General features: G+C 28.9%; 1 protein-coding gene across 3 annotated transcripts; it reads left to right on the top strand.

The window, feature by feature from the left end:
• The first annotated feature begins 747 nt into the window (after window positions 1-747).
• mst (misato mitochondrial distribution and morphology regulator) lies at window positions 748-27,994 on the top strand. Of its 3 annotated transcripts, none has more exons than XM_016050299.5 (13): window positions 748-1,018; window positions 4,994-5,080; window positions 7,275-7,390; window positions 7,475-7,557; window positions 10,921-11,032; window positions 12,689-12,800; window positions 15,535-15,675; window positions 17,196-17,348; window positions 18,785-18,916; window positions 19,359-19,543; window positions 22,483-22,563; window positions 24,654-24,769; window positions 27,462-27,994. In XM_016050299.5, exons 1-13 carry the CDS (start codon window positions 941-943, stop codon window positions 27,659-27,661), a joined length of 1,596 nt encoding a protein of 531 aa, XP_015905785.2. In that variant the 5' UTR covers window positions 748-940; the 3' UTR covers window positions 27,662-27,994. The 3 variants fall into 3 exon arrangements, with proteins under 3 accessions (XP_015905785.2, XP_087009171.1, XP_087009170.1); XM_087153045.1 differs by lacking the exon at window positions 748-1,018 and adding an exon at window positions 1,021-1,457; XM_087153044.1 differs by lacking the exon at window positions 748-1,018 and adding an exon at window positions 1,324-1,383.
• The last annotated feature ends 4 nt before the right edge of the window (window positions 27,995-27,998 follow it).

Consider the following 27,998-nt stretch of genomic DNA (forward strand, 5'->3'; position numbering starts at 1 on the left):
CCGAAAAGAAAGCACGTGTATTCAGAGAAAATTCGTCTTTGTGTTTGACTTCGTAACTTAAAATATCATCTACACTAATTAATTATCATATTTGAGGTTTACTCCTCTAACCATTAAGATTGAGTCCTAGAACATGAAGATCCGGTCATTAGGTCAAAAATTATGCAAACAAATTCAAAATGCTTTTTTTTTTGCTCTCGCTAACTACACACTGGTCAATAAATTAGATAACTTGTATTTTTTCTTTCTTTCGCTTCTTCTTCTGTAAGGATAAGAGCCAGTATTCGAGAGGGCATGATTCCACAGAAGTTCATTTCTTACTGGAGAGTATTTATATTCAAAAAATAACATGAATTAACTACGTTAGCTGTAGATAATAAATATTGTAAACATGATGCAACTGAAGACTGCTAACGAATGTGCCTTTCCAACAAGTCTCAGATACTTTTATTAGGTTAAGATCCAGATTTTGCGATGGCTAGGGAGGATGTTGACAAGTCAAATTGATGTTTATAAAGCCAATTCTGTACGCTTCAGGCGCGATGTACTGCTGAATTATCTTAAATGACTTTTAATACGCAAAATATTAAGAAAGGGGAAACCATAAGTGCATTTCCATACAACTAAGAAGAGTAGGAAAGGGAAGGAGAAAGGGTCAAGACATGGAAACGATCTTTTCCCCTGATGGCGTATCTAGCGCTGCGATCGCGAATGGCATTGAAGTCACAAACGTGAGCAATATGTCCTAAATGCAAGATGGCAACTTGTGAAAACCATTTAGCTAAAAGTTTTCTTATCGATGGCAACATAAATTGATTGTTTGTAAATAAACAAATCTTTTGAATCGCAGTTGCTTGTGTGTTTAACTTGTAATTAAGTAAAGTTTAATAATAATTTTTAATTATAGTTTTACCTATTTTTAAAGAATTTGAAGTTAAAAATGCCAACTAATGAAATTATCACTATTCAAGCGGGAAATTATGCAAACTTTGTTGGCACTCATTGGTGGAATATTCAAGTAAAATATTAGAACTTCCTTTTTAATTATAAACTTTTTCGTTCTTAAGCATTGCATTTAAAACACATTTCTTAAAAATAATATATAAGATTCTAGGTTGATTTTTAGCCGTATAGAAATAAATTTCTAATTTCAGATGAATTGAGATATGTCACGAGAATTAATTATTCAATCTGTTATTAAGATTTTTGCTTTCCGGCATTTTGAGAGATGGAAATTTTTTGTTATCGAAACTTTATTTGAAGTGGTTGATATTCGTGGCTATTATTATTGTCAAGGCGCCAAATAGATTTTAAACTTGTAATTAAGAAACAGAAAACATGTACCTAGAGGTTTTCTCGGAGGTGGCTACGAGTTACCTTCAAGTTAGTTTGTGAGGTTTTTTTTATCCCCCCCCCCTTCTTTTTTAAGTTTCTTTTAGGCCACTATCCGGAAGTGGGTAAGACTTTTAAGAATTTCATAATTTATGACTTCCAAAAAAATTTAAGTTATGTTTGAAAGGCAGTTAAAGATCAAACACCTAAGTGGTGGTAAGGCTCTTATGCATTGACGCGATACTTTTCTGTAACTCAGTACAGTATTTAAGGATATAACAGTATATATTTTAGATAATTTGGCGGTAGAAATTTTTTTTTATTGACAAACTATTAGTTTTTTATACAAGAACAAGGGAAGTATCGAGAAAATATGAGGCATTTTTCTTCATTGAAATATTGTTTTCAAAATATCTTGTTGCATACAAACTTTAGTATCAACTAGCTGAATGCCATATCTTGATATGACGTACAAAGAATTCAAGTAATGATAAATCAGTATTAATCAAAACTGCTCAATCATTCATAAAACTGGAAGTCTTGCCATTATTTAAAATAATTCCAATTTCTTTTTGTTATCTTCTTTTTTTATTCTCTTATCTATTTCATTTGTTGAAATGTCTGGTATTGTTATGTTATCAGATGATTAAGCAAAACACGTTTTTAGAAGTTCATCCCATCAAAATAACAATTTACTTTACTCAGTATTATTTGGCATCAAATATGAGGGAATTAATTATTGACTCTGAACTATAGTTTGGATTTATAAATATCAAATAGTTTTCCCCATGAATATCCACTTTAAAAAAGAACTTTCTTATTTTGACATTAGTTGCTGTTGATTTTTCATTACATGTTTTTTAAAAATTTTTTTTTCCAAAAGCATAACCATAACAAAACTAATTTCATAATTTTAGGTAATAATGGAAAAATTATTCTATACTGAAACAAATACTCTGAACTATGATTTTAAATCTAAAAACTTTGAGTTATTCAGAAGATTGAGTTAAAGACATAAAGGAACATTAAGAACATAAGAATCTCCTAACATTAAGATTTAACTTTATGTTGAAACTCTAAAAAGAAAATTATTGTAGCTGTCTTGATTATTTAATAATACTTGTGGGCTCCTCTTTCTGTTCTATGATGGTCCTTAATCCCAGAATATCCTATAGGATTTTAATTTAAATTAATTTTGAATGTGTTTCAACAAAAAATTAAGAATCAAGTCAAATGACTCAGCTATTGAGAGGTCAACATAGATCTATATAATGTACAAGAATAATGCTCGTAAATTTTTTTTTTACTGTTATTAAAAATGAAAAAAAATTCTGCCTCTTCAAAGATAGTTTTTTTTCCGAACCTGTGAAACAAGAAGATTAATTTTTATGCTTTTTCCTATGAATGCAAACATGGTTCAAAATCATACACAATTCATATTTACTTATTTTAAGACCATGCATCGTGTTTCGTATTCACACAATTTAAACGCCACTGTTATGATTCATGTTCAAGTGGCTTAAAAATTATACATTGGAATTCGCATTCACCTGATTTTGAAATGAATATCAAGATTAATGATCACGATTTTGAAATGAATCATCGAGATTCAATATCACACGATTTTGAAATCAACTATCAAGATTTGTATTCATGCTATTTTGAAGTCAAATATGGAGATTCGTATTAACACAATTTTAAAATAAAACATCAGGATTCATATTCACATGATTTTAAAATTAAATGTCGCAATTCTTTTTTTTGTTTTTTTGTTATGTCTGTCAAATGTCTTGAATCAAATGTTTTCATGCGTCTTGATTACTGCGTTTGAAATTTTCTTGATATTATCGCCATAAAGATCTATCAATGATGGCAAGACTCCTATTTCTCTTAGATTAGCACTCATTGCTGGACACTCAAAGATGTGGCATGATGTCAGCTGCGTATCTGGGCAGTTTTCACAATTCCTATATACTTTCCTGTCCTCTCTGTCGATCTTCATGCTTCTGTGGTGATTGGTTCTCAGCCTGGCTATAGTTGTGGATCTATCTTCATTTACAAATCATGCATTTCGTTGGAATTGGTTTTTCTCTTAGTTTAGATTTAGTCATTAATGTTGAGATTTCTGGCTTCCTTGGCTAATTTATCATCATTTTCATTGTCTGCAATGTCAGCGTGTGCTGGTATCCACTGAAGAGTAAAGGCTCTGTTTGAGTCCTGAAAATCATGAAGATTTGAAATGATTTCTTGGGTGATAGAAGAGTCCCCTTTTAAAATTGCTTGGAGGGCAGCCTTCGAGTCACAGAAGATAACAAGGCCCTTTGCTTGTTGAGAGGTGGGAAGGGCTTTATACATATTAAGGGCCTCAAAAATTGCCCGTAGCTCGCAGGTGAAGTTAGAGGCTATATAGCGCCTGCTCCAAATTTACCTTGTTGGGGGGAATTACTTAAAGTAGTTAAAAACGCTCCGGAGCCTCCATTTGTGATAGTTTTATGAGAGGAACCATCTGTATATGCATGTACAAAGTTCTCTTTTGGAAACTGTTCAATTGTCTTGAGTCCTTTTTCTTTAATGATATCATTGTTTTCATTTTTATTGCATGACTCCAAGAGGTCAGTGTGGATATTTGTGTTCAGTGGAAGCCTTTTGTGGAAGATTGGCTCTTGTAGAATGACATATTTGTTCTGCTCAATGCCTACGCTTGCCCTGATATCTCTATCGTATTGCATGGGTGAAGATCTTTTCAGTCTTATCTTGGCATTCCATTCTTTGAAGGTAATGCGGGAAATATGTTCAGGTACGCGACTTTGCGCTTGTCGCAATTCTTATTCACATGATTTAAAAAGCATACTCTGAGTTACAATTTAAACAAGTAAGTGATATTTCGCATCAATATTTTTATTTAAAATATTGATAACAGTCTGTGGATAAATGCTTCCTGTATACACTTTTTTCTTGTTCAAATTGTGCCTAGGTATTTTTTTAATTATTTGAAAAGTGTTTTGTGCATACCATTTTTGGATTTCTATTTTCATTTTTTAAATTTTTATTAAGCTCATCTCTGTAGTATGAATCAATATGGAGTTCGATAAAAATTAAACATTTTTAAAAGAATCCTTGATTTTCAAACGGATTTCGCCCAAACCAAGTGGATACAAAAGGGTTTCTTACATCTTTCATAACTGTCATCAAAATTTTTTTCTGCTATTTGAGCGCTTTTTTATTATACTTAAAAAAGCGTAACAGTACGACTAATACTCATTTTTCAATGAATCAAATTATTGTTATTGAACCTGCATAAGAGTAATTAAAACATAGTATAGGACACTTTGTTGTTATGAACTATTCGCTTTTCACCTTTCAATTCTTCCCAACTTACAGCTCAGTCTGTTTCAGCTTTTCGTTGTTTGTCCGCACAAAGGAGAATTATCATTTAGAAAATTGCAAGCATGTAAGTTTACACTTTCATGCTTATAACAGCTTACACACTTGATATTTCGATTCTTTGTTGCCAACACTAAAAAGAAATAACCACTTTCTTTGTCACTTTGAGAAAGATATATATAATGCTGTTTTTTTTTTTTGTTTTTTTTTTCATCAAAGATTTTTATTTTTAGACCTGTAAAAATTTTATAAATTGTGTATTTTTTTTTCACCTCAGGAATCTTCATTTGTTTACTCTGCTGCTGGTTCTACGCCTGTAGATATTGATCATGATGTGATGTTCAGTGAAGGTTCTAATTTAAGGGTAATTTTTTTTATATCTCTTAAAGTAATATTGTTTGATTTATAATATCATCGTGCATAGCTTTTTTAAAAAGTGCTTAAAGGTGCTTATTTCTTAAAGTCTTGACAAATTGGATTGGCTGAACTTCATCTATTTGTGTAATTAAATTTGTACTATTGCTGAATCTAAATTTGCTCGAGTTTGCTTCCCCCACCCTAAGCTGTTGTCACGCTGGCCAAAGTTAAATCCAGATTATTTTTTTAAAAAGGAAAGAAATTATAGTGCTAAAACAAAAAGTAAGTAACGGTAAAGTGAAAAATAGAGATATGAATGGTTTCAGGTTGTTCAGTAATAGTTCAAAAAAATATACAAGGTTAGCTGTTATTTTTGTTTTGTTTGGTAAAGAAACCTAAAATAATGAAAATTTTTTTTAGAAAAAGTAATCAAATGATTGATTTAATATGTAGGCTATTATCAAGGAAAGGTAAATTTTGGTGTCAGTGAGCTATAAATTTATAAAAGTTTGGTAAACAACGCTAGATAGTATTATTTGGTCAAAAAATAAGTTCAGTCTTGAAATTTTTTTATAGTGGCACCCTTGATTGTTCAATTCAATGTTTTCACAATTAATTCAATCACAATCTATTTAGGCGTCCCGTCGGTCCATGGCACATGAAAGCGCCAATCATTTTACATGTTTGATGAAATCCTTGAAAGTCCACATGTGCGTCTACTGAGCTGGGGGGTTTGGTGAGATTCTTGCACTCTCATGTGCAACTCTGCTGCATTTTGTAAGATATTATCAATTCCAGGCTTAATTTTCCACAGTCCGATATCAAACCAAAAAACCTCTTCATCTTTTTATAATGACTAATATAATCAAGAAAAGAGTTCTTAGTCAGAAACTGGTTATTTTATCATGATCATGTAAAGTCTTTGAAAATTATTTTGCATTTTATTAATGTATATAGTGCTTAAAAATATTTTTAAGTGCTTAAAAAGTACTTAAAGGGTGCTTATTTTTTGTTTAAAGATTTGGCTATGCACCCTGAATATTGTTGTTGTAATAGACAAGTTAAACTTTAAGATTAATTGTTCTCAAAGTTTTTGACTTGTGGAGATTTTTTTCTTCAAAAGCTTAGTATTATTATCTTGTATTTTATTTTTCCAGTTAATTATGTTTAAATTGCTTTTAAAGTTTTAAATCACCTAAAATATTTCATTTATTCCTGTTCTGTCCTGACTAAAATTGTGAATAAGTAATTGCTTCAAACTGTATTGTTGGTTAATTTTTGGCGTGTGTCAGTTTTTGACCTTTTTAACCGTAGATAAAACAAAACTTTAAAAAAGTATTGGTATAAATAATTATTTTCTCAGTTGAACATTGATGTCTAGCATCACTGGCAGCTGTCAGTGAATGGATGAGCGGCAACTTTGATCAGCATGTGAAGGGACCAAGGGTGTACGATATCGGCCCTCATTAAACTGTTCTATCATAAAGTGCTCAACTTTATATTCTTTTCATCTGGCTGCCAAAGCAGGAGAGAAATCCCCTCTGCAGAATTTTAAATTAAGTATTTTGAATAATGATGATTTTAAATGATGCTTGAATTTTAAATAATGAAAATTTTTTAGTTTGTTAATTTTTTGCTAATCAAAGTTATTTAATTTGTTAATTTTTTACAATTTCATTTTCAAATTTATTCATAACATGAACTAAATGATTTGAAAAGGTAAAAAAATAAATTTTAATCAAAATCAAGGAACTTTTTTTGTCAAATTTTTTTTGGAGAATTTTTTAAAAATTTGGTAATAATTTTTTTTAGTATTCTCTTTACAAATACTTCAAATAAATCAAATAAAAGTACTAAATTTGAAAAGTAACAAAGTGCAAACAAAAATACGTACTTTTTACTTTAGTTGCAAGTAACGAAAGTAAAATTATTATTTTCTCAGTTGAGAATTGAAGTCAAGCATCACTGGCAGCAATAAAAAAAATTTTTTCGAGAATTTTTTAAAAATTTGGAACTGATTTTTTTAGCATTCTCTTTGCAAATACTTCAAATAAATAAAATAAAAGTACTAAATTTGAAAAGTAACTAAGTGCAAACAAAAATATGTACTTTTTGCTTGCAAGTAACGAAAGTAAAATTATTTCCATGTATGAACGCAAATAAAGAATTACAACATCTAATGCAGTATTATTAATTTTCAGGGTGACGTGACTTATACACCTAGATTAGTTCTAATTGAGGCACAAGATAACTTTAGAAATCTTCCTAAAGAAAGTTCATTATATAGGAGTGATAATGAAGATTCCAAAACTCAATGGTAGTTCAAATAAAAAAATTTTTGTTTTAGCTTTTCTATGTTTTATTCGATGATTCACTTTTTTTAATCTCTTTTTCTATTAAGGGATGGTTTCATCGATGTAATAAAAAAACAACCGGTGGAGATGAACCCTTTTTTAGAAGGAACTAACGTTACTATGACTCCAGGTAAAAATCAAAAAAGTTATATTTGATCATAGTTTAAAACGAAAAAAATTGCATTTTTTTTACGTTAAAAAGTTTTACATTTGAAAGATTTTTTGCTTTCTTAAAAATATTAAAGTTTGATTTGTTTGGTATCAGAAATGGATTAGATCTTAACTGATCCACTTTGAGCTTGAATGTTTTGCATTGAAATTATTATTTATTTTTGTTGATTTATTTTAAATTTATGCATTTTCTATTTCCTTTTTATTAATTCATTAAAACCTCTGAACAGTGGTTCCTTTTGGGACTGTGCCTATGTGATTGGTGTTAACAGGTAACCACTATGTGGAATTATAAATGAAATGGTTGTTCAAAAATATATGAAAAATCGCCAACAGTGTCAAGCAACAGAAGACCCTACTATATTTTATTTTCTGCATGGTCATATAGTGCAATTAATTTTTATGCACTTATTTATTTTTAACCAGGGTGCATAGCATTTTTAAAATGTGCTCAAAGGTGCTTATTTTTGATTTTCATTTTTTAAAGCCCTTAAAGGTGCTTTTTTCATTGGATATTTTTAAAAAGTGCTTAATTTTACCTTTTTCAAAATGAAGTTTTTCCTTCACTATGTTGATTCTCACTTCGAATTATGCACAAAGACAAGACATAGTTCACATTGTTCTATTCAACGTTTTTACAATTAAGTCAACTTCAATCTCTTTAGGCGTATTGTCAATCCGTAGCGTATGAAAACAACATTCGTTTTACATGATTCAAAATTTAATGGTTTTTGACAATCGTCAAAAACAATGCCAAAAGTTTTTTTTGTTTTGTTTTGTTGACTTGACTGTTAAGACAAGGTAAAACCGTCAATTGTCAAAAACTTTCCAACCCTGCCTAATTTGATATTTTTTTAAAGTGCTTAAATATTTTTTGAGTACTTGAAAAGTGCTGATAAGGTGCTTATTTTTTGTTGAATAATTTGACTATGCACTATGTTAACTATCCGCAATAAATTAGATTTTGACTTTAAGTGTGAGGTATTTTCATTTTCGTTTATCACTCATATTTCCATTATTCATTTACTTAATTTCTTATTCATACATTCACTTTTCCAGTATCTAGAATGTTAAGAATGAAAAAATGAAAGAGCTAAAAAGATTATTGGTCAAGTGTATGCACGCATTGTTTCTTTCGCTCAAATGTTGGTAATTTTTATGAGCTGCTTAAATTGATAAGCTGACAGATCAAACATCCAGAGTTTTCACTCATAGTGTATGTTAAAACAAGATTCCTGCAGAGCATCCGTGGAAGATGCAGCTTATCTGTAGTAGGCTGAATTGAACTGTCAAAACTATGGTTGACTTCTGGATGAATGCTTCAAAATTTCATTTAAACAAGATTCCTGCTGACCACCTTTGAAAGATTGCTGATCGCAATTGAAATGTCAAATCTCTGATTGACTATTAATGTTGAAGGTTGACAAAGTAGCAGACGATTATTCTCAACAAAGAATATAATTTAAATTGCTGTTGAAGATTGACAAAGTAGCAGATGATTATTCTCAAAGAAGAATATAATTTAAATTGCTGTTGAAGATTGATGAGTCATATTTAACCAGGTTGGAAAAAGCACAAAATTGAAAAAGTACATTGTATTGGTGGTTCACGTTTTCTCTGTCTCTCTCTCTCCCTTTTTTTTTTTTTTTTTGAAAGAATTAGTGGAACGTTTTTTTCTTCCTTTTGGTTGAAGTTCTTTCTTGTGTTTTTTACCACAATGTGAGATTTTTTCCTTAAATTAAGCAATAAAATTTTATTTGTTTTTTGTTTTGCAATATTTTTTCTATGCTACATTTTTGTTATTTATTTAGTAGTTAAGATAAAAGGTTCTTTTATTTTGGTAACTGCAACATTTTCATTGTATAAATGCTTAAATACTATTAACAATGACTTGAATGTGATAACAAGTAGGTTTAATAATGATCAGTTAAATATATAACAAATAAGTGACAAAAATTTGAAAAAGTTGACTAAGATACACCTTAATGCAAAATTCATGCTAGCAACAAGTGACTGTTGTTTAGAAATTGCTGTTTACAGTTACCTCACAATGTAAGTACTATGGAGAACATTGTGGTGTCATAAACATATGGCTGTTTGTCGGAGATTGCTATTGTTTTGAGGTTGTCATTAAGTATTGTATATTATTTATTATTGTGGCGTAACTACCACTACGGAAATTAATCATCAATTCACTGGTATATAAGACATGCTAACTTAATTCAATCACGAGTTGCCTTTTGATAGATGAAGGTTGACATACGAGGCCTGTCTAAAAAGTATCCGACCTTTGGCCGGAAAAAATATTTCGAATACCTGACGGAGTTGGGACCCTAATCCCTTTCAAAGTAGGCCCCTTGTGCTTGCACACACTTAGCCCACCGATCCTTCCACTGCTGGAAACACCTCTGGAAGTCTTCTTTTGGAATGGTGTTCAGCTCTGTCGTCGCGTTCAGCATTATCTCTTCTCTACTTTTAAAACTGGATCTTTTCAGTGGCGTCTTCAATTTTGGATACAACCAGAAGTCGCAAGGAGACAGGTCTAGAGAGTAGAGAGGTTGGCGAATGGTTGTAATTCCATGTTTGGCTAAGAAAGTGTGGATCAATTGGGATGAATGTGCAGAGGCGTGCTTTTTGTTCCGGCGACAACAACTTGGGTACGAATTTTGCAGCCCCTCGGTTCACGTTCAAATCTTCACGCAAAATTGCATGTGCAGAATCTTTACTCACTCCAACCTCTTCTGCAATCTCCCGCACTGCCAAACGACGATCTGCCATCCCCAAATTTCACAACCTCTCAGCATTAACTGCACTCTGAGCAGTTTGAGGCCTGCCACAACGTTGCTCACTCTCTGCTGATGTGCGGCCATCTTTGAATCGGTTGAACTACTCCTTAATTTGTGTTACACCCATCGCTTCTTCTCCAAACACCTGCTGAATCTTACAAATTGTTTGGCTTTGAGAATCACCAAGCTTTTGACAGAATTTCATGCAGTATCTTTGCTCAATTCGTTCAGTCATCTTGCGAGATAACTAAATCCGACGAACACTACGAACAGCACCTTACTTGGCGACCAACAGCCAGCGAGTTGCACAAGCGACCACGGTGAAACAATTCAGTATTGTGCATTAAGGTTCCACCTTCCACTGTGCAATAAGGCGCCGCCTTAAAGTCACTACTTTGCGCAGGAAAAATTAAGGTCGGATACTTTTTAGACAGGCCTCGTAGTCGTTAACTCCGTCCCCACATTATCTCAAATTTTAATGAGTGAAATTCTTAGATTTCTTCAAAATTAAATTAAAATTGTTTGATTATTTTCAGTGGATTCTGGTAACATTGCTTCATTTGAACATCCTTCTACCTCTTGGTCATATTTCTTGAGAACTAATTTACATCCTAGCAGTCTATGTCTTGTGAATGAATTATGTGTTGAGTATGATGTCTCATTTTATTTATCCAATTATATTGTAAAATTATTTTTGTGAAAATAGTGCTTAATTCTGTATAGCAGAAGATCTAGCTACTCTATTATCAGATCTCCATAAACTATATTGACTTTGTGAGTGCAAACAATGATTATCGCTATTAGGAATTTTCTGTTACTAAGCAAGAATTATTAACTTTTCATATTATTTGTTATGAGATTACAATTTCAAAGACTTAATGTGTAAATATTTTTTTTAAAGATGTTTATATCCAAAAATTATCTTGAAGTATTTTATGATTTATTTGTTCCAGACTAATATTGCGGCCATGCTTAGCTACAATAAAATAAAAACACTTAAAAACTCAAAAATTCAAAAGTGCATGTTTCGGTTTTTAAGTATTTATATCTAAAATTAATAGAGACTATTTAATAATTGATTTGTTCCAGACAAATGCAGTAGAAGATCTATAAAACACAATTCTTTCTCCTTAAATCACATTAGCTTTGCTAGTGTAAACAATAAGAAGTGTAATTAAAAAATATCTATAACTAAGCAAGATCTATTAAGTTTTTATATTATTTTTAAGCATGTTACAATTTTAAAAGTTAAAGAAATCAAAATTGATAAATTTGCTCATTCCCAAGAAAAAATAAATTATTTTCAGTAAATACTAAATAAACATATTTTTGCATTTTTCATTATTTGAATCTAATACCTAATTATTTTAAAGCATTTAAGATTGATCTGTTTCAGATTAATATTGTCATGTTTGAAAGGTAAGTTATAAGATATATGAAATGATCTATGTAATGCAAAATTCTCTAAAATGTAAAGCCTTGTGTTTCAAGGTTTGCATTATAAAGATCTAATGTATTGCTGCCATGTTTAGTTAATGATCAATATGACAGAAAATTATAATGAAGCACGAATAGCTAATGCTCAATATGAAGCGCTAAGTCTCGTATTTCAAAATCTGCATCAGAAAGATCTTCTGTATAAGTATAGTAGAACTAAAGAATTCCCGTGTCAGAATCGCAGTGACACGACAACATTGTCGCAGAATGTTGCAGAATTCTTGTAGAAAGTTTTCTTTTCTACAGAAATTTACACGTAAAATTTGATTCATACATTAAGATTATCACTTTTTGTATTATCACATTTCTTCCAAAAGAAATGCATTAGGTGTTATTTTCTCTCTAAATTACATTAGAATTACCCTACTTTCTTGTAAATTTTCCAATTGAATTGTTTATTTAGGGTCCATCTAAGATATTTAGTCTTATAACAAAATAATATTTGCAAAATTATACACATATAAACAAATTTCTAACAATATCTTTTTAAATTTTGATTAAAAATTAACTATTAAATTGTTTAAATCATGGCATTTTTTTATAAAACACTTTTGATTTTCAAGTTTATTGAAGAAAATAAATTAAAAACAATTATCTTTATAATCAAAATATTTTTATTATCTGAATTAAATTGGCCTAATTTCCTTAAATAATTGAGGTTTTATTGTAATTTGTTATGATCAGTTAAAACTAATACGAGTTCAGTTTACAATTATATCTTTATTATTTCTTTTAATATTTTAAACACTTTGAAATGTTCATAGGGATGTTTTTTATTTTTGGTAATACAGTTTCTTTTTTCTACAGTGATTTAAGCCCTTATGAATTATATAGTAATGGAGAAGCAATTTATAGTAAAAACGGAGAGCAATTTGAAGAATCTCTTAGAAAAATGGGTGAAGACTGCGATTGTTTGCAGGTATGTTCTTAATCATGAATCTGGCTTGCTTTCTGAGCATTAATATTTGGTGTTTTTTAAATGTGAATACTGTCTTGCAGCTATGAAAATTCCTCTGAACACCAGACTTGAATGGTTACTTAGATGTAACCATTCAAATAGGGTGTGGGGTTAGTCAATTCGTTTAGGTATAGGCTGATGAAGACGATAAACAGTTAAAAATTAAAATCTCAATTGTTATATTAGGAATTGTCAATAAATAATAATTAAACTAAAACTGTGTTAGTAAAAAAAATTAATTCTCGTCTGAAATGTTGTAAGGAAAAGGATTCAAGAGTTTTTCACTCACTAGGTTGCAGTACTTATCATGCAGGCAATGATAATGAATCAGAAGCTGTGAGTTCATTTATTTTACTTCTCAAGACAATGCGTTATGAAGGAACCCATCGCAAAGAGTTGTTTTTTGCCGACCTCCTGAAGCCAATGAGAACGGAGAGGTTAACAAAGCTCAGAAGGATTGAATTAACGCAATAATAATTACATAATCTTTAGCGCTAACATAAAATACAAATCTAATTGAGTTGTTTATTCTTAAGAAAAGAATTGAATCTAATAAATTATCCTTCATAATTGATCTTAAATCATTATAAATGTATTTTAATGCTGAGAATAGTCATCCTACAGCAATTTGGCTAACAGGCAATAAGTTACAGTGCAGCAGGCCACTTGAATGCCTGAAAGAAATAATAAAATTGTTGGAGCTTCTGCTCCAAGAAAAACTCAACTCCAGAACACTTTGCTCTGGGCTGTGGCTCAGGCTCCCTGCGGTTGCACAACAAAGCTAGACCCCACAAATCAAAACAATAATGGAACTTCTTTCAAGAATTCAAAGGAGAACTCTTGATCCACCCACCTGCATCACCCGTATAAGGAGATGGAGATTTTAGCATTTGTTAAATCAGGTACAGGTTGGGGGTAAAAAAATACTTAATTTGTTCTGTTTAAAGGTCAGGTGTGTGAGAGAGGGAAAGGCATTTTTTCCCAGCGGTAATAAGAATCACGTCATTTGTTTAGTTTTCTGGTAAACAGTAAAGATTTTCTTTCATTTTTATTAGCATTAAAGAATTGATGAAGAAAGTCAACTTTAATTTGTATATCTCTAACCTTAGATGCATAATTTTTATGAATATTTTTCATTATTTCGTATTGATTTAGGCCAAAATATTATAATTCGATTTTTAATAATTTATGGTTATGAAATTTGACGAAGTCAGGGATGCGTGTGTCCCTTGTCAAATATGGACCAACCTCACTTTCAAACAATAATTTTTAAAATTTGCTTTATTTTGCATTTATTTAGATCTAATAGAGGCATTAATTGGTCATTGAAATTTCTGTTACTTACAAAATTGTTGATAAATTTTTGAATATGAATGAAAAAAATAAATCAGACTCCTTTTTTTATATTTTAGTATGAATGTTATTCTGATAATCTAACAGATTTTTTTAGTAACTATTAAGCTTTTTTTTTTAATAATTAAAAAAATACCAAATATCTTTTTACTTGTAATTAGAGAGTCAGAAAATATAAAGAAGGGACGCAAGTGTCCCATCTGCATCAAAGGGTCAATTATTGATATTGAATTTAAATGAGAATAGTTATACTAACTTTAACTATGATTCCTGATTAACGATACAATTTTATAAATTTAGGTAAATTTACTTCAATAAATCCTACAATATATTTATGTTCTCAATGCAGTTAAAAAATAATATCCCATTTCTAATGAGAATTTCAATTTGATTAGTGTAATTAGCTGTTTATTGGAATCACAATCTTTAGGTACAGATGTGATCACATTAAACAAACAGCAATATACTTTAATAAGGAAAGAAAAAACTCATTTCATAGTTTTTTCATGATAAAAAGAATGTGATAATTGGAGGGGTGCTTTATGGTCATTTTTAAACTTTGTTCCAGAATGAGATAAAGATCAATCAATTTATGAAAGCAACTGTTAGTTGTATGTTGTGCTGTGAATTATTGTTCTGAAATAATTTGTTGTGCAAAGCCTCATTCTTAATTTCAACTGTTATGTTTCATTATATTTATATTAAGCTACTATAAAACTCTTTTTTAAAGCGGCAAATTGTTTTCTTTATTTGTTTGTACTTTGAGCAAAACTTTGTAGTTTACTTTTACTTTAACCATTACAATTATACTAAAATACTCTTTGGGCAACAGATTGTTGTTTTTCGATTAATTATAAAATGTAGAGTGTAGAGTATTAATTATAAAATGCATTTACACAACAGCCCTTATGAGTCAGGGAGTTAAGGCACCACAATTTTTAAGCAAAGACGTGATTGTGGTATAAGTAAAGCATTCACACAACAACCCATTATGAATCAGGGAGTTAAGCCACCACAATTTTGTGACCGAAGGCGTGATCATGGTAAAAGTAAAGCATTCACACAACAGCCCATTATGAATCAAGGAGTTAAGCCACCACAATTTTGTGACCAACGACATGAATGTGGTCATGCCTTTAATAAATTATAAAATGTGCAAAACTTGAATATCAATTTCAACTGATTAGATTTTTTTCCAGGGATATTAAGAATGAAGAGTCTTTCTACACGTTAAGCTGACATTTAATGTCTAATCTATATATAGTAGACAATATGCACAAATATTTGAACCAAAGAATGTTGTTTATTGATTCAGACCAGTTATTGTATGCATAATTTTTAGGGATTCCAGCTGATATATGATGCATACAATGGATTTTCTGGAATAACTGGACAATTTCTTCAACATTTAGATGATGAATACAAAAGACGGCCATCTTTATGTTTTCCTGTGTATCAGGATGACCTTGACATTCCTATTGATGTATGTAATTCAAATCTTTTTTTATGTATCAGGAAATCATTTTGAAATTTCACTCATTTAACTTACCCTTGTGTGTTGCATAATTTATCTAGTTCATATGTTATAAAATTTTTCTCGTATAGTTTATCCTTATGTGTTATGTCTCACATGTAGAATGTATGTTGTTTATACATTAGGTGTTATTATATCTTGTGTTAAATTTTTAAGTTTAACAAAGTTTCTATTTTGCTATTTTAAAAAATTTAAAGCATATTGAATTATGCACAAACTGAAAAGAAAAATAGCAGTGTCTTAAAATGTAGTGTTTATTTAAATTTTTAATGATAATTTTGAATCCTCAAAGCAAGATTTTTTACAAGATGTAGGTATAAAGTTTAAATATGGGTTTTTAGTTTTCTATTTATTTTTAATTTTATAAATAAAATTTTTAAGAATTGCTTTTAGAATTTGACCCTTTATATCTCAACATCTCTGATTTTAATAAAAATTACTCATACATTAGAATACATCATTCTAAGCATGTAAAAAATAATAAAAAAATTTACAACATAAAATAAAAAAAATTATTGGAAAAAAATTTATTGTTGCATTTTTGCAACCTTATGCAAAATGATAAAAAAGTGCTTGTTGCATTCCTGCAACATTGTGAAAAATGGCACTAAGATTGAAAGATTCAAAAATTTTAATTCATATGAAATTTTTTAAAACAGTTGTTACTTTTGTTGTAACAAAGTCCTACACCACTTTTCTCACAAATAGTTTGTGTAAATTCTTTGCATTTTGGGTATTTGCATCTGATGATTTTGTTAGCCCAATTAAGCCAGTGCTCAATTTCATCTTGGCGCACTGGTTTTGGCCGACAATCGCCGAAATCGTCCTTCAAAATTTGTTGGGGGCAAAGACATAGGCTTTTTGTGTATGTTGCAGATAAGCAACAAGGTGATATAAAGGGTTAAATTTAATAATTGTTTCAATTTTTATGGCTTTAAATTTTCACGTTTTATGTTTAAATTATCATTTTTTATGTGAGAATTATAATTTGAATGTTTCAGTCTCCAAAAATTGTATCCCCAAAACGAGTCTAAAAACTAACTGTGCAACTCTTATTGTTGTATGTTTTTTAATTATTTTCCTTTTAAATGTGCTGTATTTTTTAGATGAAAATTATTTTACTCCAATACAAACTGTGAATTATTCGTGAAATTGATATTTGAAATGTTTTATTTCTTAACGAAACTCAAAACTGTGTACATCCTCCTTAAATTTTAGCTTTTCAACTTTTATTATTATTTTTTTTCTGACTGTGCAAATAATTTTTCTTATGTTATATTTTGCTAGAAAAAATACTTTTATCATTGAATTGTACTTTACATCATTAAACAAAGCTCTAACTTGTAGGCAGATTTATCTTTGCTTTAAATGTGATTTATTATTTATAGTATAAATGATAAATCACATTTTTAGGTATCAAAGTATAATATACTTTGTTAGAAAATTATACTAAATGTATTTTTTTGCAGGATGTCAAGAAACAAAAGCATCGTCTCTACGCTATATTGCTGTCTATGAGTAACATGAATAGCTATTGTACTTTCTTTTCTCCGTTATCCTTGACTGATGATGTTGTGAATTTATCATATCCATATAGACAGTTGCCATGTGTTCAATATAATGTAATTGTTTTATTTTGTCGCTAAATTTTTATTTTTCTAATTTTTACTGTTTCTCTATTTTAATTATTACTTTCTAAATTTTTACCCTATTTTTTTACTATGTATCCATGTCTGTGTTAAAAAATGTATTTAAAATTTAATGTTCATATAGTAAAAATTATTCATATAGTAAAAATTAGCCTCGCTTTTGTTACTTTTTTGCCAAAATGCTCGTGATGTGTTGAATTTTGTATCATTTGTGGGAAATGTATAAACCTAGTTAAATTTCTATCACTCATAGAATTTTTTTATTAAATTTATAAACCTTAATTTTTAATTTAGATGCCATGTCAAATACAAGTAGTGCTCTAAATCTACAGTATTTTCTAATCATTAAGTCATTATTTAACACTAATTAAAAAAATTTTAGTCTCTTTCTTTACTGTTTCTTCGAAAATGAACTGTGCTGAGCCCTGATTGTTCTGAAACTGAAAAATTTCGAGCAGGAAATTGATATGCCATCATTTTATTTTGTATGAAGTTCTTATTGAAAAATATAGTAGAATGCATTTATTCTTTTTAGAAAAATGATATAAAAGATATTTTATGTGAAAATCAGTTGCAAAATTTGCACTTATTGTCTTACTTAGATTCATTTTTGTTGGCTAGGCGTGAGCAAAAATTTGCCAAATAATTTAGACTTGCACTAAAAAAAAATTTATTTTTTGCAAATAGAAGGGTTTTAAAAGATTTGTTTTAAAAAGACTATTTATATGCCAACTCGTATTTGGCATTTATTATAGTTTAAACCTAATTTGATAATAATTAATTATTAAACTAGCTTATTGTTAATTAACAACCTATTTCAAGCTCATTTAGGATTATTTAACTTTTGATCAGTCATGCGTATAACCGATTTAGACAAGTACCTCTTCTAATAGTTTTCCAAAACTTCAATTTCGTTTCTTTTCTTTAAATCCGAAAATCCTTTTTTTCATTAATTGAAAAATTTCGATGATTTAATAATTGAACAAAATTGATTCATGATTGTTTAAAAATTGCTTCATGTAAGTGATCTCTGTAAAACCATTTAATGATTTTTTTTTAAAAATTGTTACAAGTAATCACTACACATTTTTTCAATAGTATTGTTTATTTTGCATTAGAATTCATAAATTCTAACACGAATTCTAATCAATAATATTAAAAAAATGTGTATTAGTCTAAAAGTTTCTTTCAGCTACACATGTTTCAGATTAATAAAGTGTGATTCAATATTTTTCTAACAATTTTTATTTTAAAGTTTTTTGTTTTTTATGAGAATGAGAATTTTTGATAAATGCGAATGTAAAGCGTCATTTTTTAATTTTTTTTCTTGCTTTTTTCACAGCTTCATTTTTACAGAACTTAAAATACAAAGTTATATTATATGCAAAAAAAAACTTTATTTATTGAAGGAAAAACTGTTGTATCACACAAGTGCGATATTTGCTGCTGCTATTGAAACTCTGTCTTCTCCTTTTCGCCTCAGGTCTGAGAAACATAATATGTATGATGCAACAAATTCCATGGCAACATATGGAAGAAAGGTACTACATTTTTTAATCAATCCAAACTATATATACATATTTAAAATGTATGAACATATGTATAATGTAACCAATTCCATGGTAACTTATAAGAAAAGTTACAATATTTTAATTACATTAATTTGCAAATTTTTTTACAAGCATAATGTGTATATTACAACCAACTCCATTGCAGCATGAGGAAGTTATTGCTTTTTAATCACTTCAATATGTATATCTTTTTAATTGTTTCAGTATGCATATTTTTTTAAGGAAAAAAAATGATATGTGTAACTTGCTACTTTTAATGTTCTTTTTACTACAATGCAGCCAATTCCATGACAACATATGAAAGAAAAGTAATACTTCTAATCACTCTAAAAATGCCTTCATTTCGACTGGAATTTCAAGGTGTGAGTTATTATTTGAATGTTTAATGTTTTATATTTTTCTTGTTTTACAGTTAGTTTCTTCTAGTGTTTCTTTGCCATTTCCTCTTGGTCACGATGCATATTTGAGTTCCATGGTTGAAACAGATGTACCTGAATACTATATGACATCACTTTCACCATACTATAAGACAGAATGTGAAAGAACAATAATCCAGTCTGCAGTTTTAAGAGGAGTACCAGCTGATAAATTCCAGAAGTATTTAACTTTATTTAAATCTTTTAAATTGGCGAAGAAAAATAAGAATTTGAATATTTATTAACCCTTCTAAACGCACAATTTGCATGGTTGTGTTTTTGTTTTACACAGTTTTTCAAAATCTATATTTTTGTTTTGTTCTGTTGTTTTCCAACCACATATTTTTATACTGTCCCCTTTATAAATATTTAACTATCGGATGAAGGAAGACGCATTTTTACTTGAAATGTTTATGTAAATGGTGTCTTAAAAAGAGATAATAAAAATTTTCTTGATTAAAATACTTCATTAGCTTCAAAAATATGCAGATGGAAATAGAAGTCCACATGTTTAAGGTGCTAAAAAATATATGCCGATTCTCAAGACTTGCTAGACGCTGTATTCACGTCTGGCGAGTCTAGCCTTTCTTTTCTTTAAGCTTTTCTCTTTTTAGAATGATTTCTAAAAACAACCTTGTTAAACTGAAAGGTTATGGGAAATGGATCATTCAGCAAAAAGGTTCGTGAAAAAAAGTATATACAAATATATAACATGCTCATTTGCAGAGTGTGTTGCCAGTTGGCTATGCTCAATATTCTTGGAGGGAGAATTTTTCTCATAGCTGTATGAGCTTCATAAAATATTTATTGTGAAGGTAAATGCTGGCATAATATTCTCAAAAGGCTGATTTTATCCTAGACATACACAAGTAAAGACAGGTCTAAACTACATTTTGCTATGATTCATAATATAACTATTCATTTCATAATTTAATTTTTATAAAATTCCAAGCAGTTGTTCTTTTCTAAAGTTTGTATTCGATTTTTTAAAGGATTTTGTTCCAAGGTTTTTTCAGGGTTTAGAAATTCCGGGAAACTTAAAATTGTCTGAAATTTTGGTTTTAATGCAAATAAATAAGTTGAATCTGGAAAAATCCAGCAATAAACCTAGAAATGAATCCATTTTAAAATTCCCAGTTAAAATAAATAACAAATAATGAGTATAAATATAAGTAGCAAATAATGAGTATTTATATTCTTGTGAAATCAAGCATTTATGAAATTTATTTCTTGTGAAAATTCCACAGCAATTCAACTAAAATGATCTGACATTTATTATACAAGATAATATAAATTTGTACAAAATATGTTAATTTCTATTTTCAAAATTTTCAACAAACATACTACACATTTCGGAATGTAAGCCTATTCATGTATGAGCTGACTGGTTGCTTTTTTTTCTTGAAAATTTTCCAAGATTTACAAAATCACTATATAAGCTGACATACAAAAATAAGACCTACAATCTCTCTGGGTAACTTTCAATTTCTTTGTTCTGCCCAGCCATTCTAGTTTATTTATTTACCTTTGTTCAGACATAAAAACCCACTGAAGGGTTCACAAATTATTTCCTCCTTTTTATGTTTTCTCAATCTTTTCTTCTAAAACTTTTTTAACTTATCAGTCAAGATTGCCATCCTCAGCAGGTTAACGTGCTAAAAACCAAAGTAAATCGGAGACTAACGGAGAGAGCTAGGAAAATTCTAAAGCTGGCATGTTTAACTTTTACTTTTTTTTGTTTGTTTGCTGTTTTATGAGGAAGAATGAGCAGTAAAAAACAATCTTATTATATATATGGCCTTGTTGTATATGGCAAAAAGGTGGGATTGGAATCTAATTAACATTTTCTCAAAGGAGCCAGTTTATTTTAGTTCTAAAATTGCATAGAACCCCAGGATTCCTTTATTTTGCAGAAATTTCCATTTTGGCATTCATTATTTAGCTCTCTTGTGTGACACGTGTTACTGGAATACTATGTTTCATATTTTATACTTGTATGTGTTGATAAGTGCATTTGTGTATTCATAATATGTGCGTTCACATGTGAAGATAACATATTCAGGGTATCCGCGCACCTGGAAAGTCATAAAAAATCATTGAAAGTCATGAATTTCGGTATTGAACAAAATTTGTCATGAAATGTCATGATTTTAACTATTTTTTTAAAAAAAAAATCATGGAAAGTCATGGATTTGGGTCGCCAAAAAATTTAATATTTAAAATGGAATTCCGCTCCCCCAATTTCATGGTGTTCCAAAAATCTGAATTTGTAATAAAATCCCCACTCAGAGTCATATTTTATTAAAATATAAAAAGTTTTTATCATGTTCTTTAAAAATTATGGTGTTTTTTCAGAAATGAAATGGATCCTTTATTAGAAACTAATTGCCAAGAACATTGAAAATGAGTGGTTAAAATGTAAAGTACTTTTCAAACTGGGTAACTGGAAGACAAAAGCCACTTTTGAACCCCTTTGAGTTATTCTAAAAATAAAGAAAATTTTTTTTTTGAAGGTGGGAAAAAACATTGTCCTTCAATAATTTGTTTAATTGTACTATCTGGTGAATTGATGTTCCGATAATTGAGGTTCTACTGTATGTGTATTCACTTGTATAGGTAACACCTATATTATAAATTTAAGAATATTCAAAATCATGGAAAATATTTTCTTGAGTTGACAAAAGAAGGGTTATAATATCTAGAAGTGTAAATGATAAACGGTCTCATATTGTTCTAAGCTTTTAAAAAAATTACTCATAACACTTTTATGTTCTGGACATGTTTCTAAAATATGACTCCACACAGCTTAATATTGTTATTGTACCAGCAAAAATTGTTAAAATAAATTAGAGTCTGCTAAAGTTATTTGTATCTATCTAGCTGAAGGAATTGAGTTTTTTCTATTAGTAAGGGAAGAAAATCAGAGTATTTTCTAGAATATATGCTTAAAGTATGTTCAAATAATATTGCAAATTAAGTATACCTCACATTCTAAGTTTAAACTCTAATTTTGTAGTTTGGCATTTGGTTTTTATGTTTGATGTTCTTGAAAAAATATTCTAATTGTAAATCTTCATTGTGTAATGAATATTCTTATTGAGTTTTTTTATTTTTATTTAGACCTGGTAAATATTATCATTCTCCAGATAATAAAGAAATTTTTGGTGAATACTTGAACAAATATTCTCCTAGCTCTGTGACGTAAGTTTTACTCTTAATTCTTTTTTAAGTTTTATTATTTTTTTAAAGGAATCAGTGTTTCTCAAATTTTATTATTTTTTAAGAATACTTGTTTAATGAGCATAATTATCGAAATGAACACTTATTTAGTATGGCTCAATGAGATTCTGAGAATTTTTTTGATTGTATCATACTGGAAAAAGATACTGCCTACTCTCACACATTTTTTTTTACTATAATGAACAGTTTATATTTTGAACAGTATATATTTACAGTTTCCAGTTCATATTTTGTATCTATATACTGTAGATAAGGTAAATATATAGAAAGTAGATAATAGAGGTGAAATATAATGCATAGTTCTACAATTGTCTAAAAATTTCAAATGTAATGGACAAATTCTGCTATTTTCCTATGTATAATTTTTTTAAATATTAAATTGTAATAATTTAGTTAATTTGAAAAATTCAAAAAATTTTTTTAACGATCTTTCTTTTCTTTTGAATGATCTTTTCTGGGGAACCCAACGTTTGTAGGTAGCACTTTTTTCTGTTTTTATCTTCCTTCTTTAATTATCTTGTTTAGGTTTGTATCTCTTTTTTTATTAAATAAATCACTCTATTCCTTATTGCAATGTGTTTCTTCTTCTTATTTCAAGGCACTACAGCCTGTCGCTGGCCAAAGCCATCCCAATTAGTTTATTCATCTGATTCTATTCTCCACCGACTCAAATGCCTAATTAGTAGTCTTTCTCATTTTCTGTTTCGCGTGAGATTAGTAAATGTGAGCTTTTTTGCCAGATTTTTATCATCAGATCAGAATAGATGTCCAGTCCATTGTAGTCTGTTGAATTTTTTAGGTCTTGAAAAATATCAGACTGCTTGTACTTTTTGTAAATTTCAAAGTTAAACAAGGATCTCCAGCTCTCATTTGCAAAGACTACACCAAATATTTTTGCGTACCAAGGTTAATTTATTTTCATGTAATTTGGCTATTGACCTGCATTCACTCCCATAAAGCAGAATAATGTTGAATTAGTGTTTTATCTATGTAATTTTAAGGCGAAATTTTAGTTGGTTTTTGAGATCGGGATAGCATTTATTTGTCATAGCAAGCCTGTTGTTTATCTCAACGATCAAATCTTTGTTAGTACTGACGATGGTTCCAAGATATTTGAAATATAAAATTCTTTTAAAAGTGTAATTCTTCATTGTAAGTGGCCGATGATTAGGAGAAATCTTTATGAATTTTGCAACACGTTTCTATATTATTTTTCTTTTGGCATTTTGTGTTGAGACACTGAGGAAGGTTCGTGTTTTTAAAATCGAAACTATATTTATGCTTTATTCGCATTCTTTTGCTTTATTCTAAGCGTTATTGCTTATAATTATTAAATAAAGGACTTTCAATAAATTATCAGTGTAGATTTATTATTTTCCCTGTTTATAGTAGAATTTATAATATAGCGGAATTAACAGGAGTAAGTAAAAATATTATCGAACCAGTATTTACAAACAATAGACACAAATTTTTACACAAATCGACGATGTGTAAAGAAAAATTTCAAAATACTAGTGTAAATTCATACTATCCAATCTTAAGTCAATAATTTTTATTAAAAGGAAACCGATAAAAAAGGAAATACAACAACTCAAAAGCAACTCAGGATTATAAATGCTAAAATGCTTAGGACTTTATATTGCATCATGCTATCAATATAATTTTACTGAAGTAAATTAAATGTGATAGAGATTCATTGTGATACTATTCAATTCTGTACTGACTGACCAGTTCCTTTTATTGTTGTTGTCCTAAAGTGGAAAGAAACTTTGAAAAAAGTGTCAAGATGCTGAAATGGATTGTCTTCAGTATTATCGTTTATGGTAGCAAGTAATTGCAGGCCTGTTAATTGTTAATTTACAATAAAAAAGGGAAACCATTGAAGTTTCAAATAAATTGGAATTGAAACATATTAATGTTTGTTTTGAAAACTTTTGTTTATTGGCTAAATATTTATTATTTTTTTCTTATGATCAAATACATGCATTTTATTATGTATTTCTATTATGTCAAAATACGTAATAAAAAAAATTTGTTTTCCCATCTTATAGGACTGCCACCATTTTAGAGGAAAAATGCAGTGTTGCTTTCCCATTTCCTAAAATCTTTAAAAACATTGTTAGTGACTCTGGTTTTCTAAATTCAGCTGTTAGTGATTGCAGTAAAGGTGAGTTATTTATTTCATCTATTTCAACAATTCTCTTAAGATTTAACTATTTTAAAAAAATGTAATTTTTTTAAATTTATTTTTTTATCTTGTTTTTTGATATTTAAAGTAATCTTTATCAAAACTGAAGGATTTAATTTGTCAGAAAAATGCAGACTCTTGAATAAAATGATATATTTCTATTACAAAACTAAATTGCCATTAAAGTTTGTATCTTATTTGGTTTCTGTTCGGTTTCTCTGTGTATATATATATGCAACTGTTATTAAAATATGTGGAAAGTAGAACCTCAAGGACATAAAACTTTAAACCACATTTAAATATATATTTTTGCATTCAATGAATTTTGAAAAAAAAAATTATGTCGTCAACAACTATCTTTTATGTAAAAAACTATTACACCATCAGGACCATTTGAAAGAGAAATTTGCATTCTTATGGCAGAAATTTCAATTACCTTCTCAAAAATAAATCACTCAGTACAAACTATAAATAACACTCAAAGAGTTTCAGTACTTTGGTTTAAAAAAAATCTTTGAAGGTAGAATACACATTTATTTCTGAAATTTCAAATTGCTGCATCTTTTTCTTTCCAATCATTGACCATTGAGTGCAACAATTGACCATTGACTGTAATTATCACTCCATCCCTTCAAATATTTTCTTTAAAATGACTTTGAATGTACATTAAATATTTTTCATTTTAAATTTCAGAAGCCGATGTCAACTCTTTATAAGTGTATAATATTCTCTGAAAAAACCATAAATTCTTGTTAGAGCAAATTTATAGTTTTTAATTGTAAAAATCACAACTGAAAAGACATGATTCTTTAAAATTTTTATAATCTTTTAAAATTTTAAATTATATTTTTTAATTATTTTTTTAATGGCAGGCTCTGAACTTCTTGTTCTTTGTCATGGTAGATGCCGGAGGTGTTGCTCATGTTTTGTTGCCTGGTGAGCACCTTGTGACCAAAGTCACAGGGGTGAGCAACATTACCCACGCCACACCTCCACAGATACCCGTTCATAGGGTGGGCCACATTCACACATCACACACAATAAAGGACAACACACAGAGAGAAACATCCTTGTCCTGAGTGGAATTCAAAGTCGCAGCCTTAGACCTTACAGTCAGACACGCTGACCTCTCGACCGCTGGGCCGTCAAAAAAAAAAAAAAAAAACTAGTCTAAATATGAACTAGATATGAATTACTTGCTGATTGGGCCAAATCCAATCTGCTCAAGAAATAAATGTGGCTCTATGAATGATCATTGATCATCCCCTTATCAGAGTTAAAATAAAATTGAGCTTCAACATTCTAAAAAAGGGAAGAGTCTTTAAATGTAGAATGAATAGCATTGTCAACTCTTTATTAGTATGTGCTATTCAAAGAGAAACAATAGAACAATATTATAGTGAAGGAAATATTAAAGTTAAACAGATGAAATTTTTGATTTTTAATTGTGGAACTAACAATCTAATAAAAAAGCAGGCCATTAAAAAAATTTTAAAACATTGTTTAAAAATTTCATATGATATTTGTGAAAATGTAAAATAGAGATGAACAACTTGCTGCCAGAGGGTCAAATGTATGGAATGGTCAATGTGCAATTTCTGCCAAAAATTATTAAGGAAAAACATAATACATAGTTAAAGGATTTTAAAACAGTTTCTCAAACTAACTTAAATTAACTTATAAAAAAAACTGTGTAGTTGATGAAATCTTGTTTTTTTTTTTTTTTTAAATAAAAATTCTTTTTAACCAAACAATGTTTTTGTGCAGTTTAATTTAAAGGTTCATTTAAATATTAAAGATAAAGTAATTTATGTACAGTCAAAAAATTATGAAGTTAATTCAATTTAAAAAAGATGGAAAACTCATATAATTTAATAAATATTTTTTTTAATTATGACAAAGTGTAAAACTTCGATGTTTTGTAATTCCTAACTATTAGTCATGTATTTTATAAATATTATTTTTGTTTTCTTGTATTTAATGATTTAATTCTTTAAACAAATCAATTTTATTCTTAATCTTACCACAATCATTATCATTTGTCATAAAAACTGAATTCATTGTGACTTTCCAAAGCTAGATATTTTATGTGGTCTTTTTATGATAAAGCTTGGGTGCTCCTTATGTGAACTGTACAAATTGTACATTTTTGAAACTATGTCGAATTTTTAATTTTTTAATATGTTACTATATTGTGCTAAATTTATTTTTTAAAAAAGTTTTAAATGAAGAACTAAATGTCAATTATTAGTGATAACTTAAAAGATTTGTATGATGCAATTCTATAAACCACAACTCTCTATAAACCACATTAACTTTTTGGTGTAAACAATGAAAGTTACAGTTAAGAAACTTCTGTTACTAAGCAAGAACTATTGACGTTTTACATTGTTTGTTAAATGATTTACTGAGAGGTTACAAAGAGGTTTAAAAGCTAAGCAAACCAAAATTAATAATTAATTTTTATTAATTCTAATGTTCTGGAAAACTTCAATTTTTTTCTGTAAATAATAAGTACTACTTGAATTCTTAGGTATCTGTATTAAAAAATAAGTTTAAAGCATTTTAAGATTGATTTGCTCCAAATTAATATCGCCAATTTGCGTTATAAAGATCTTCTACTGTATTATATCTTTTGGCATGACTTGATAATCATTATTCTATGTTGTAGGTGCAGATAAAATACCAGTAGCAGCTTCTTTTAGCAGTTCTGATAGTGCATCTCAGTTTCTGGAAGATGTATTATCCCAAGCCAATAAGAACAGTTTTAAAGAATACATAAAGTGTTCTGAATCATCATTCGATAGAGATAGTTATCGTGAAGTGATAGAAAATTTGATAGGCTTACAAGATAATTACACAAACTATTAATAATTTTTGTTAAAGTAACCTCATTCATTTGTAAAATAAGAGTTTATTTGTTGTAAACATTGAATGTGATATCTTTTGTTTAATTATGGGTTTGTCTAATATTTTTTAATGCTATACTTAAATCGTTATTTTGTATTATAAACATTTTGCCACTCAGAATTAAAAATGCTTCTTGGTTATTCTTTATACCATTTTGTTAATGAGTTTTTGTTAAAATATAGAATGTCAGAATCAAATGTATTTATTTGTACATTTCATTTCATTTTCAGTGAAAGTTCTATTCATGACTGTGATTTTATTTGTAACAGCAAAATAAAACATTTTTTTCCCATAGACG

Source organism: Parasteatoda tepidariorum, chromosome 10 (assembly GCF_982258835.1).
Source record: "Parasteatoda tepidariorum strain Cologne lab strain chromosome 10, Ptep-v5.0, whole genome shotgun sequence".
In the NCBI taxonomy this organism is placed as follows: domain Eukaryota; kingdom Metazoa; phylum Arthropoda; class Arachnida; order Araneae; family Theridiidae; genus Parasteatoda; species Parasteatoda tepidariorum.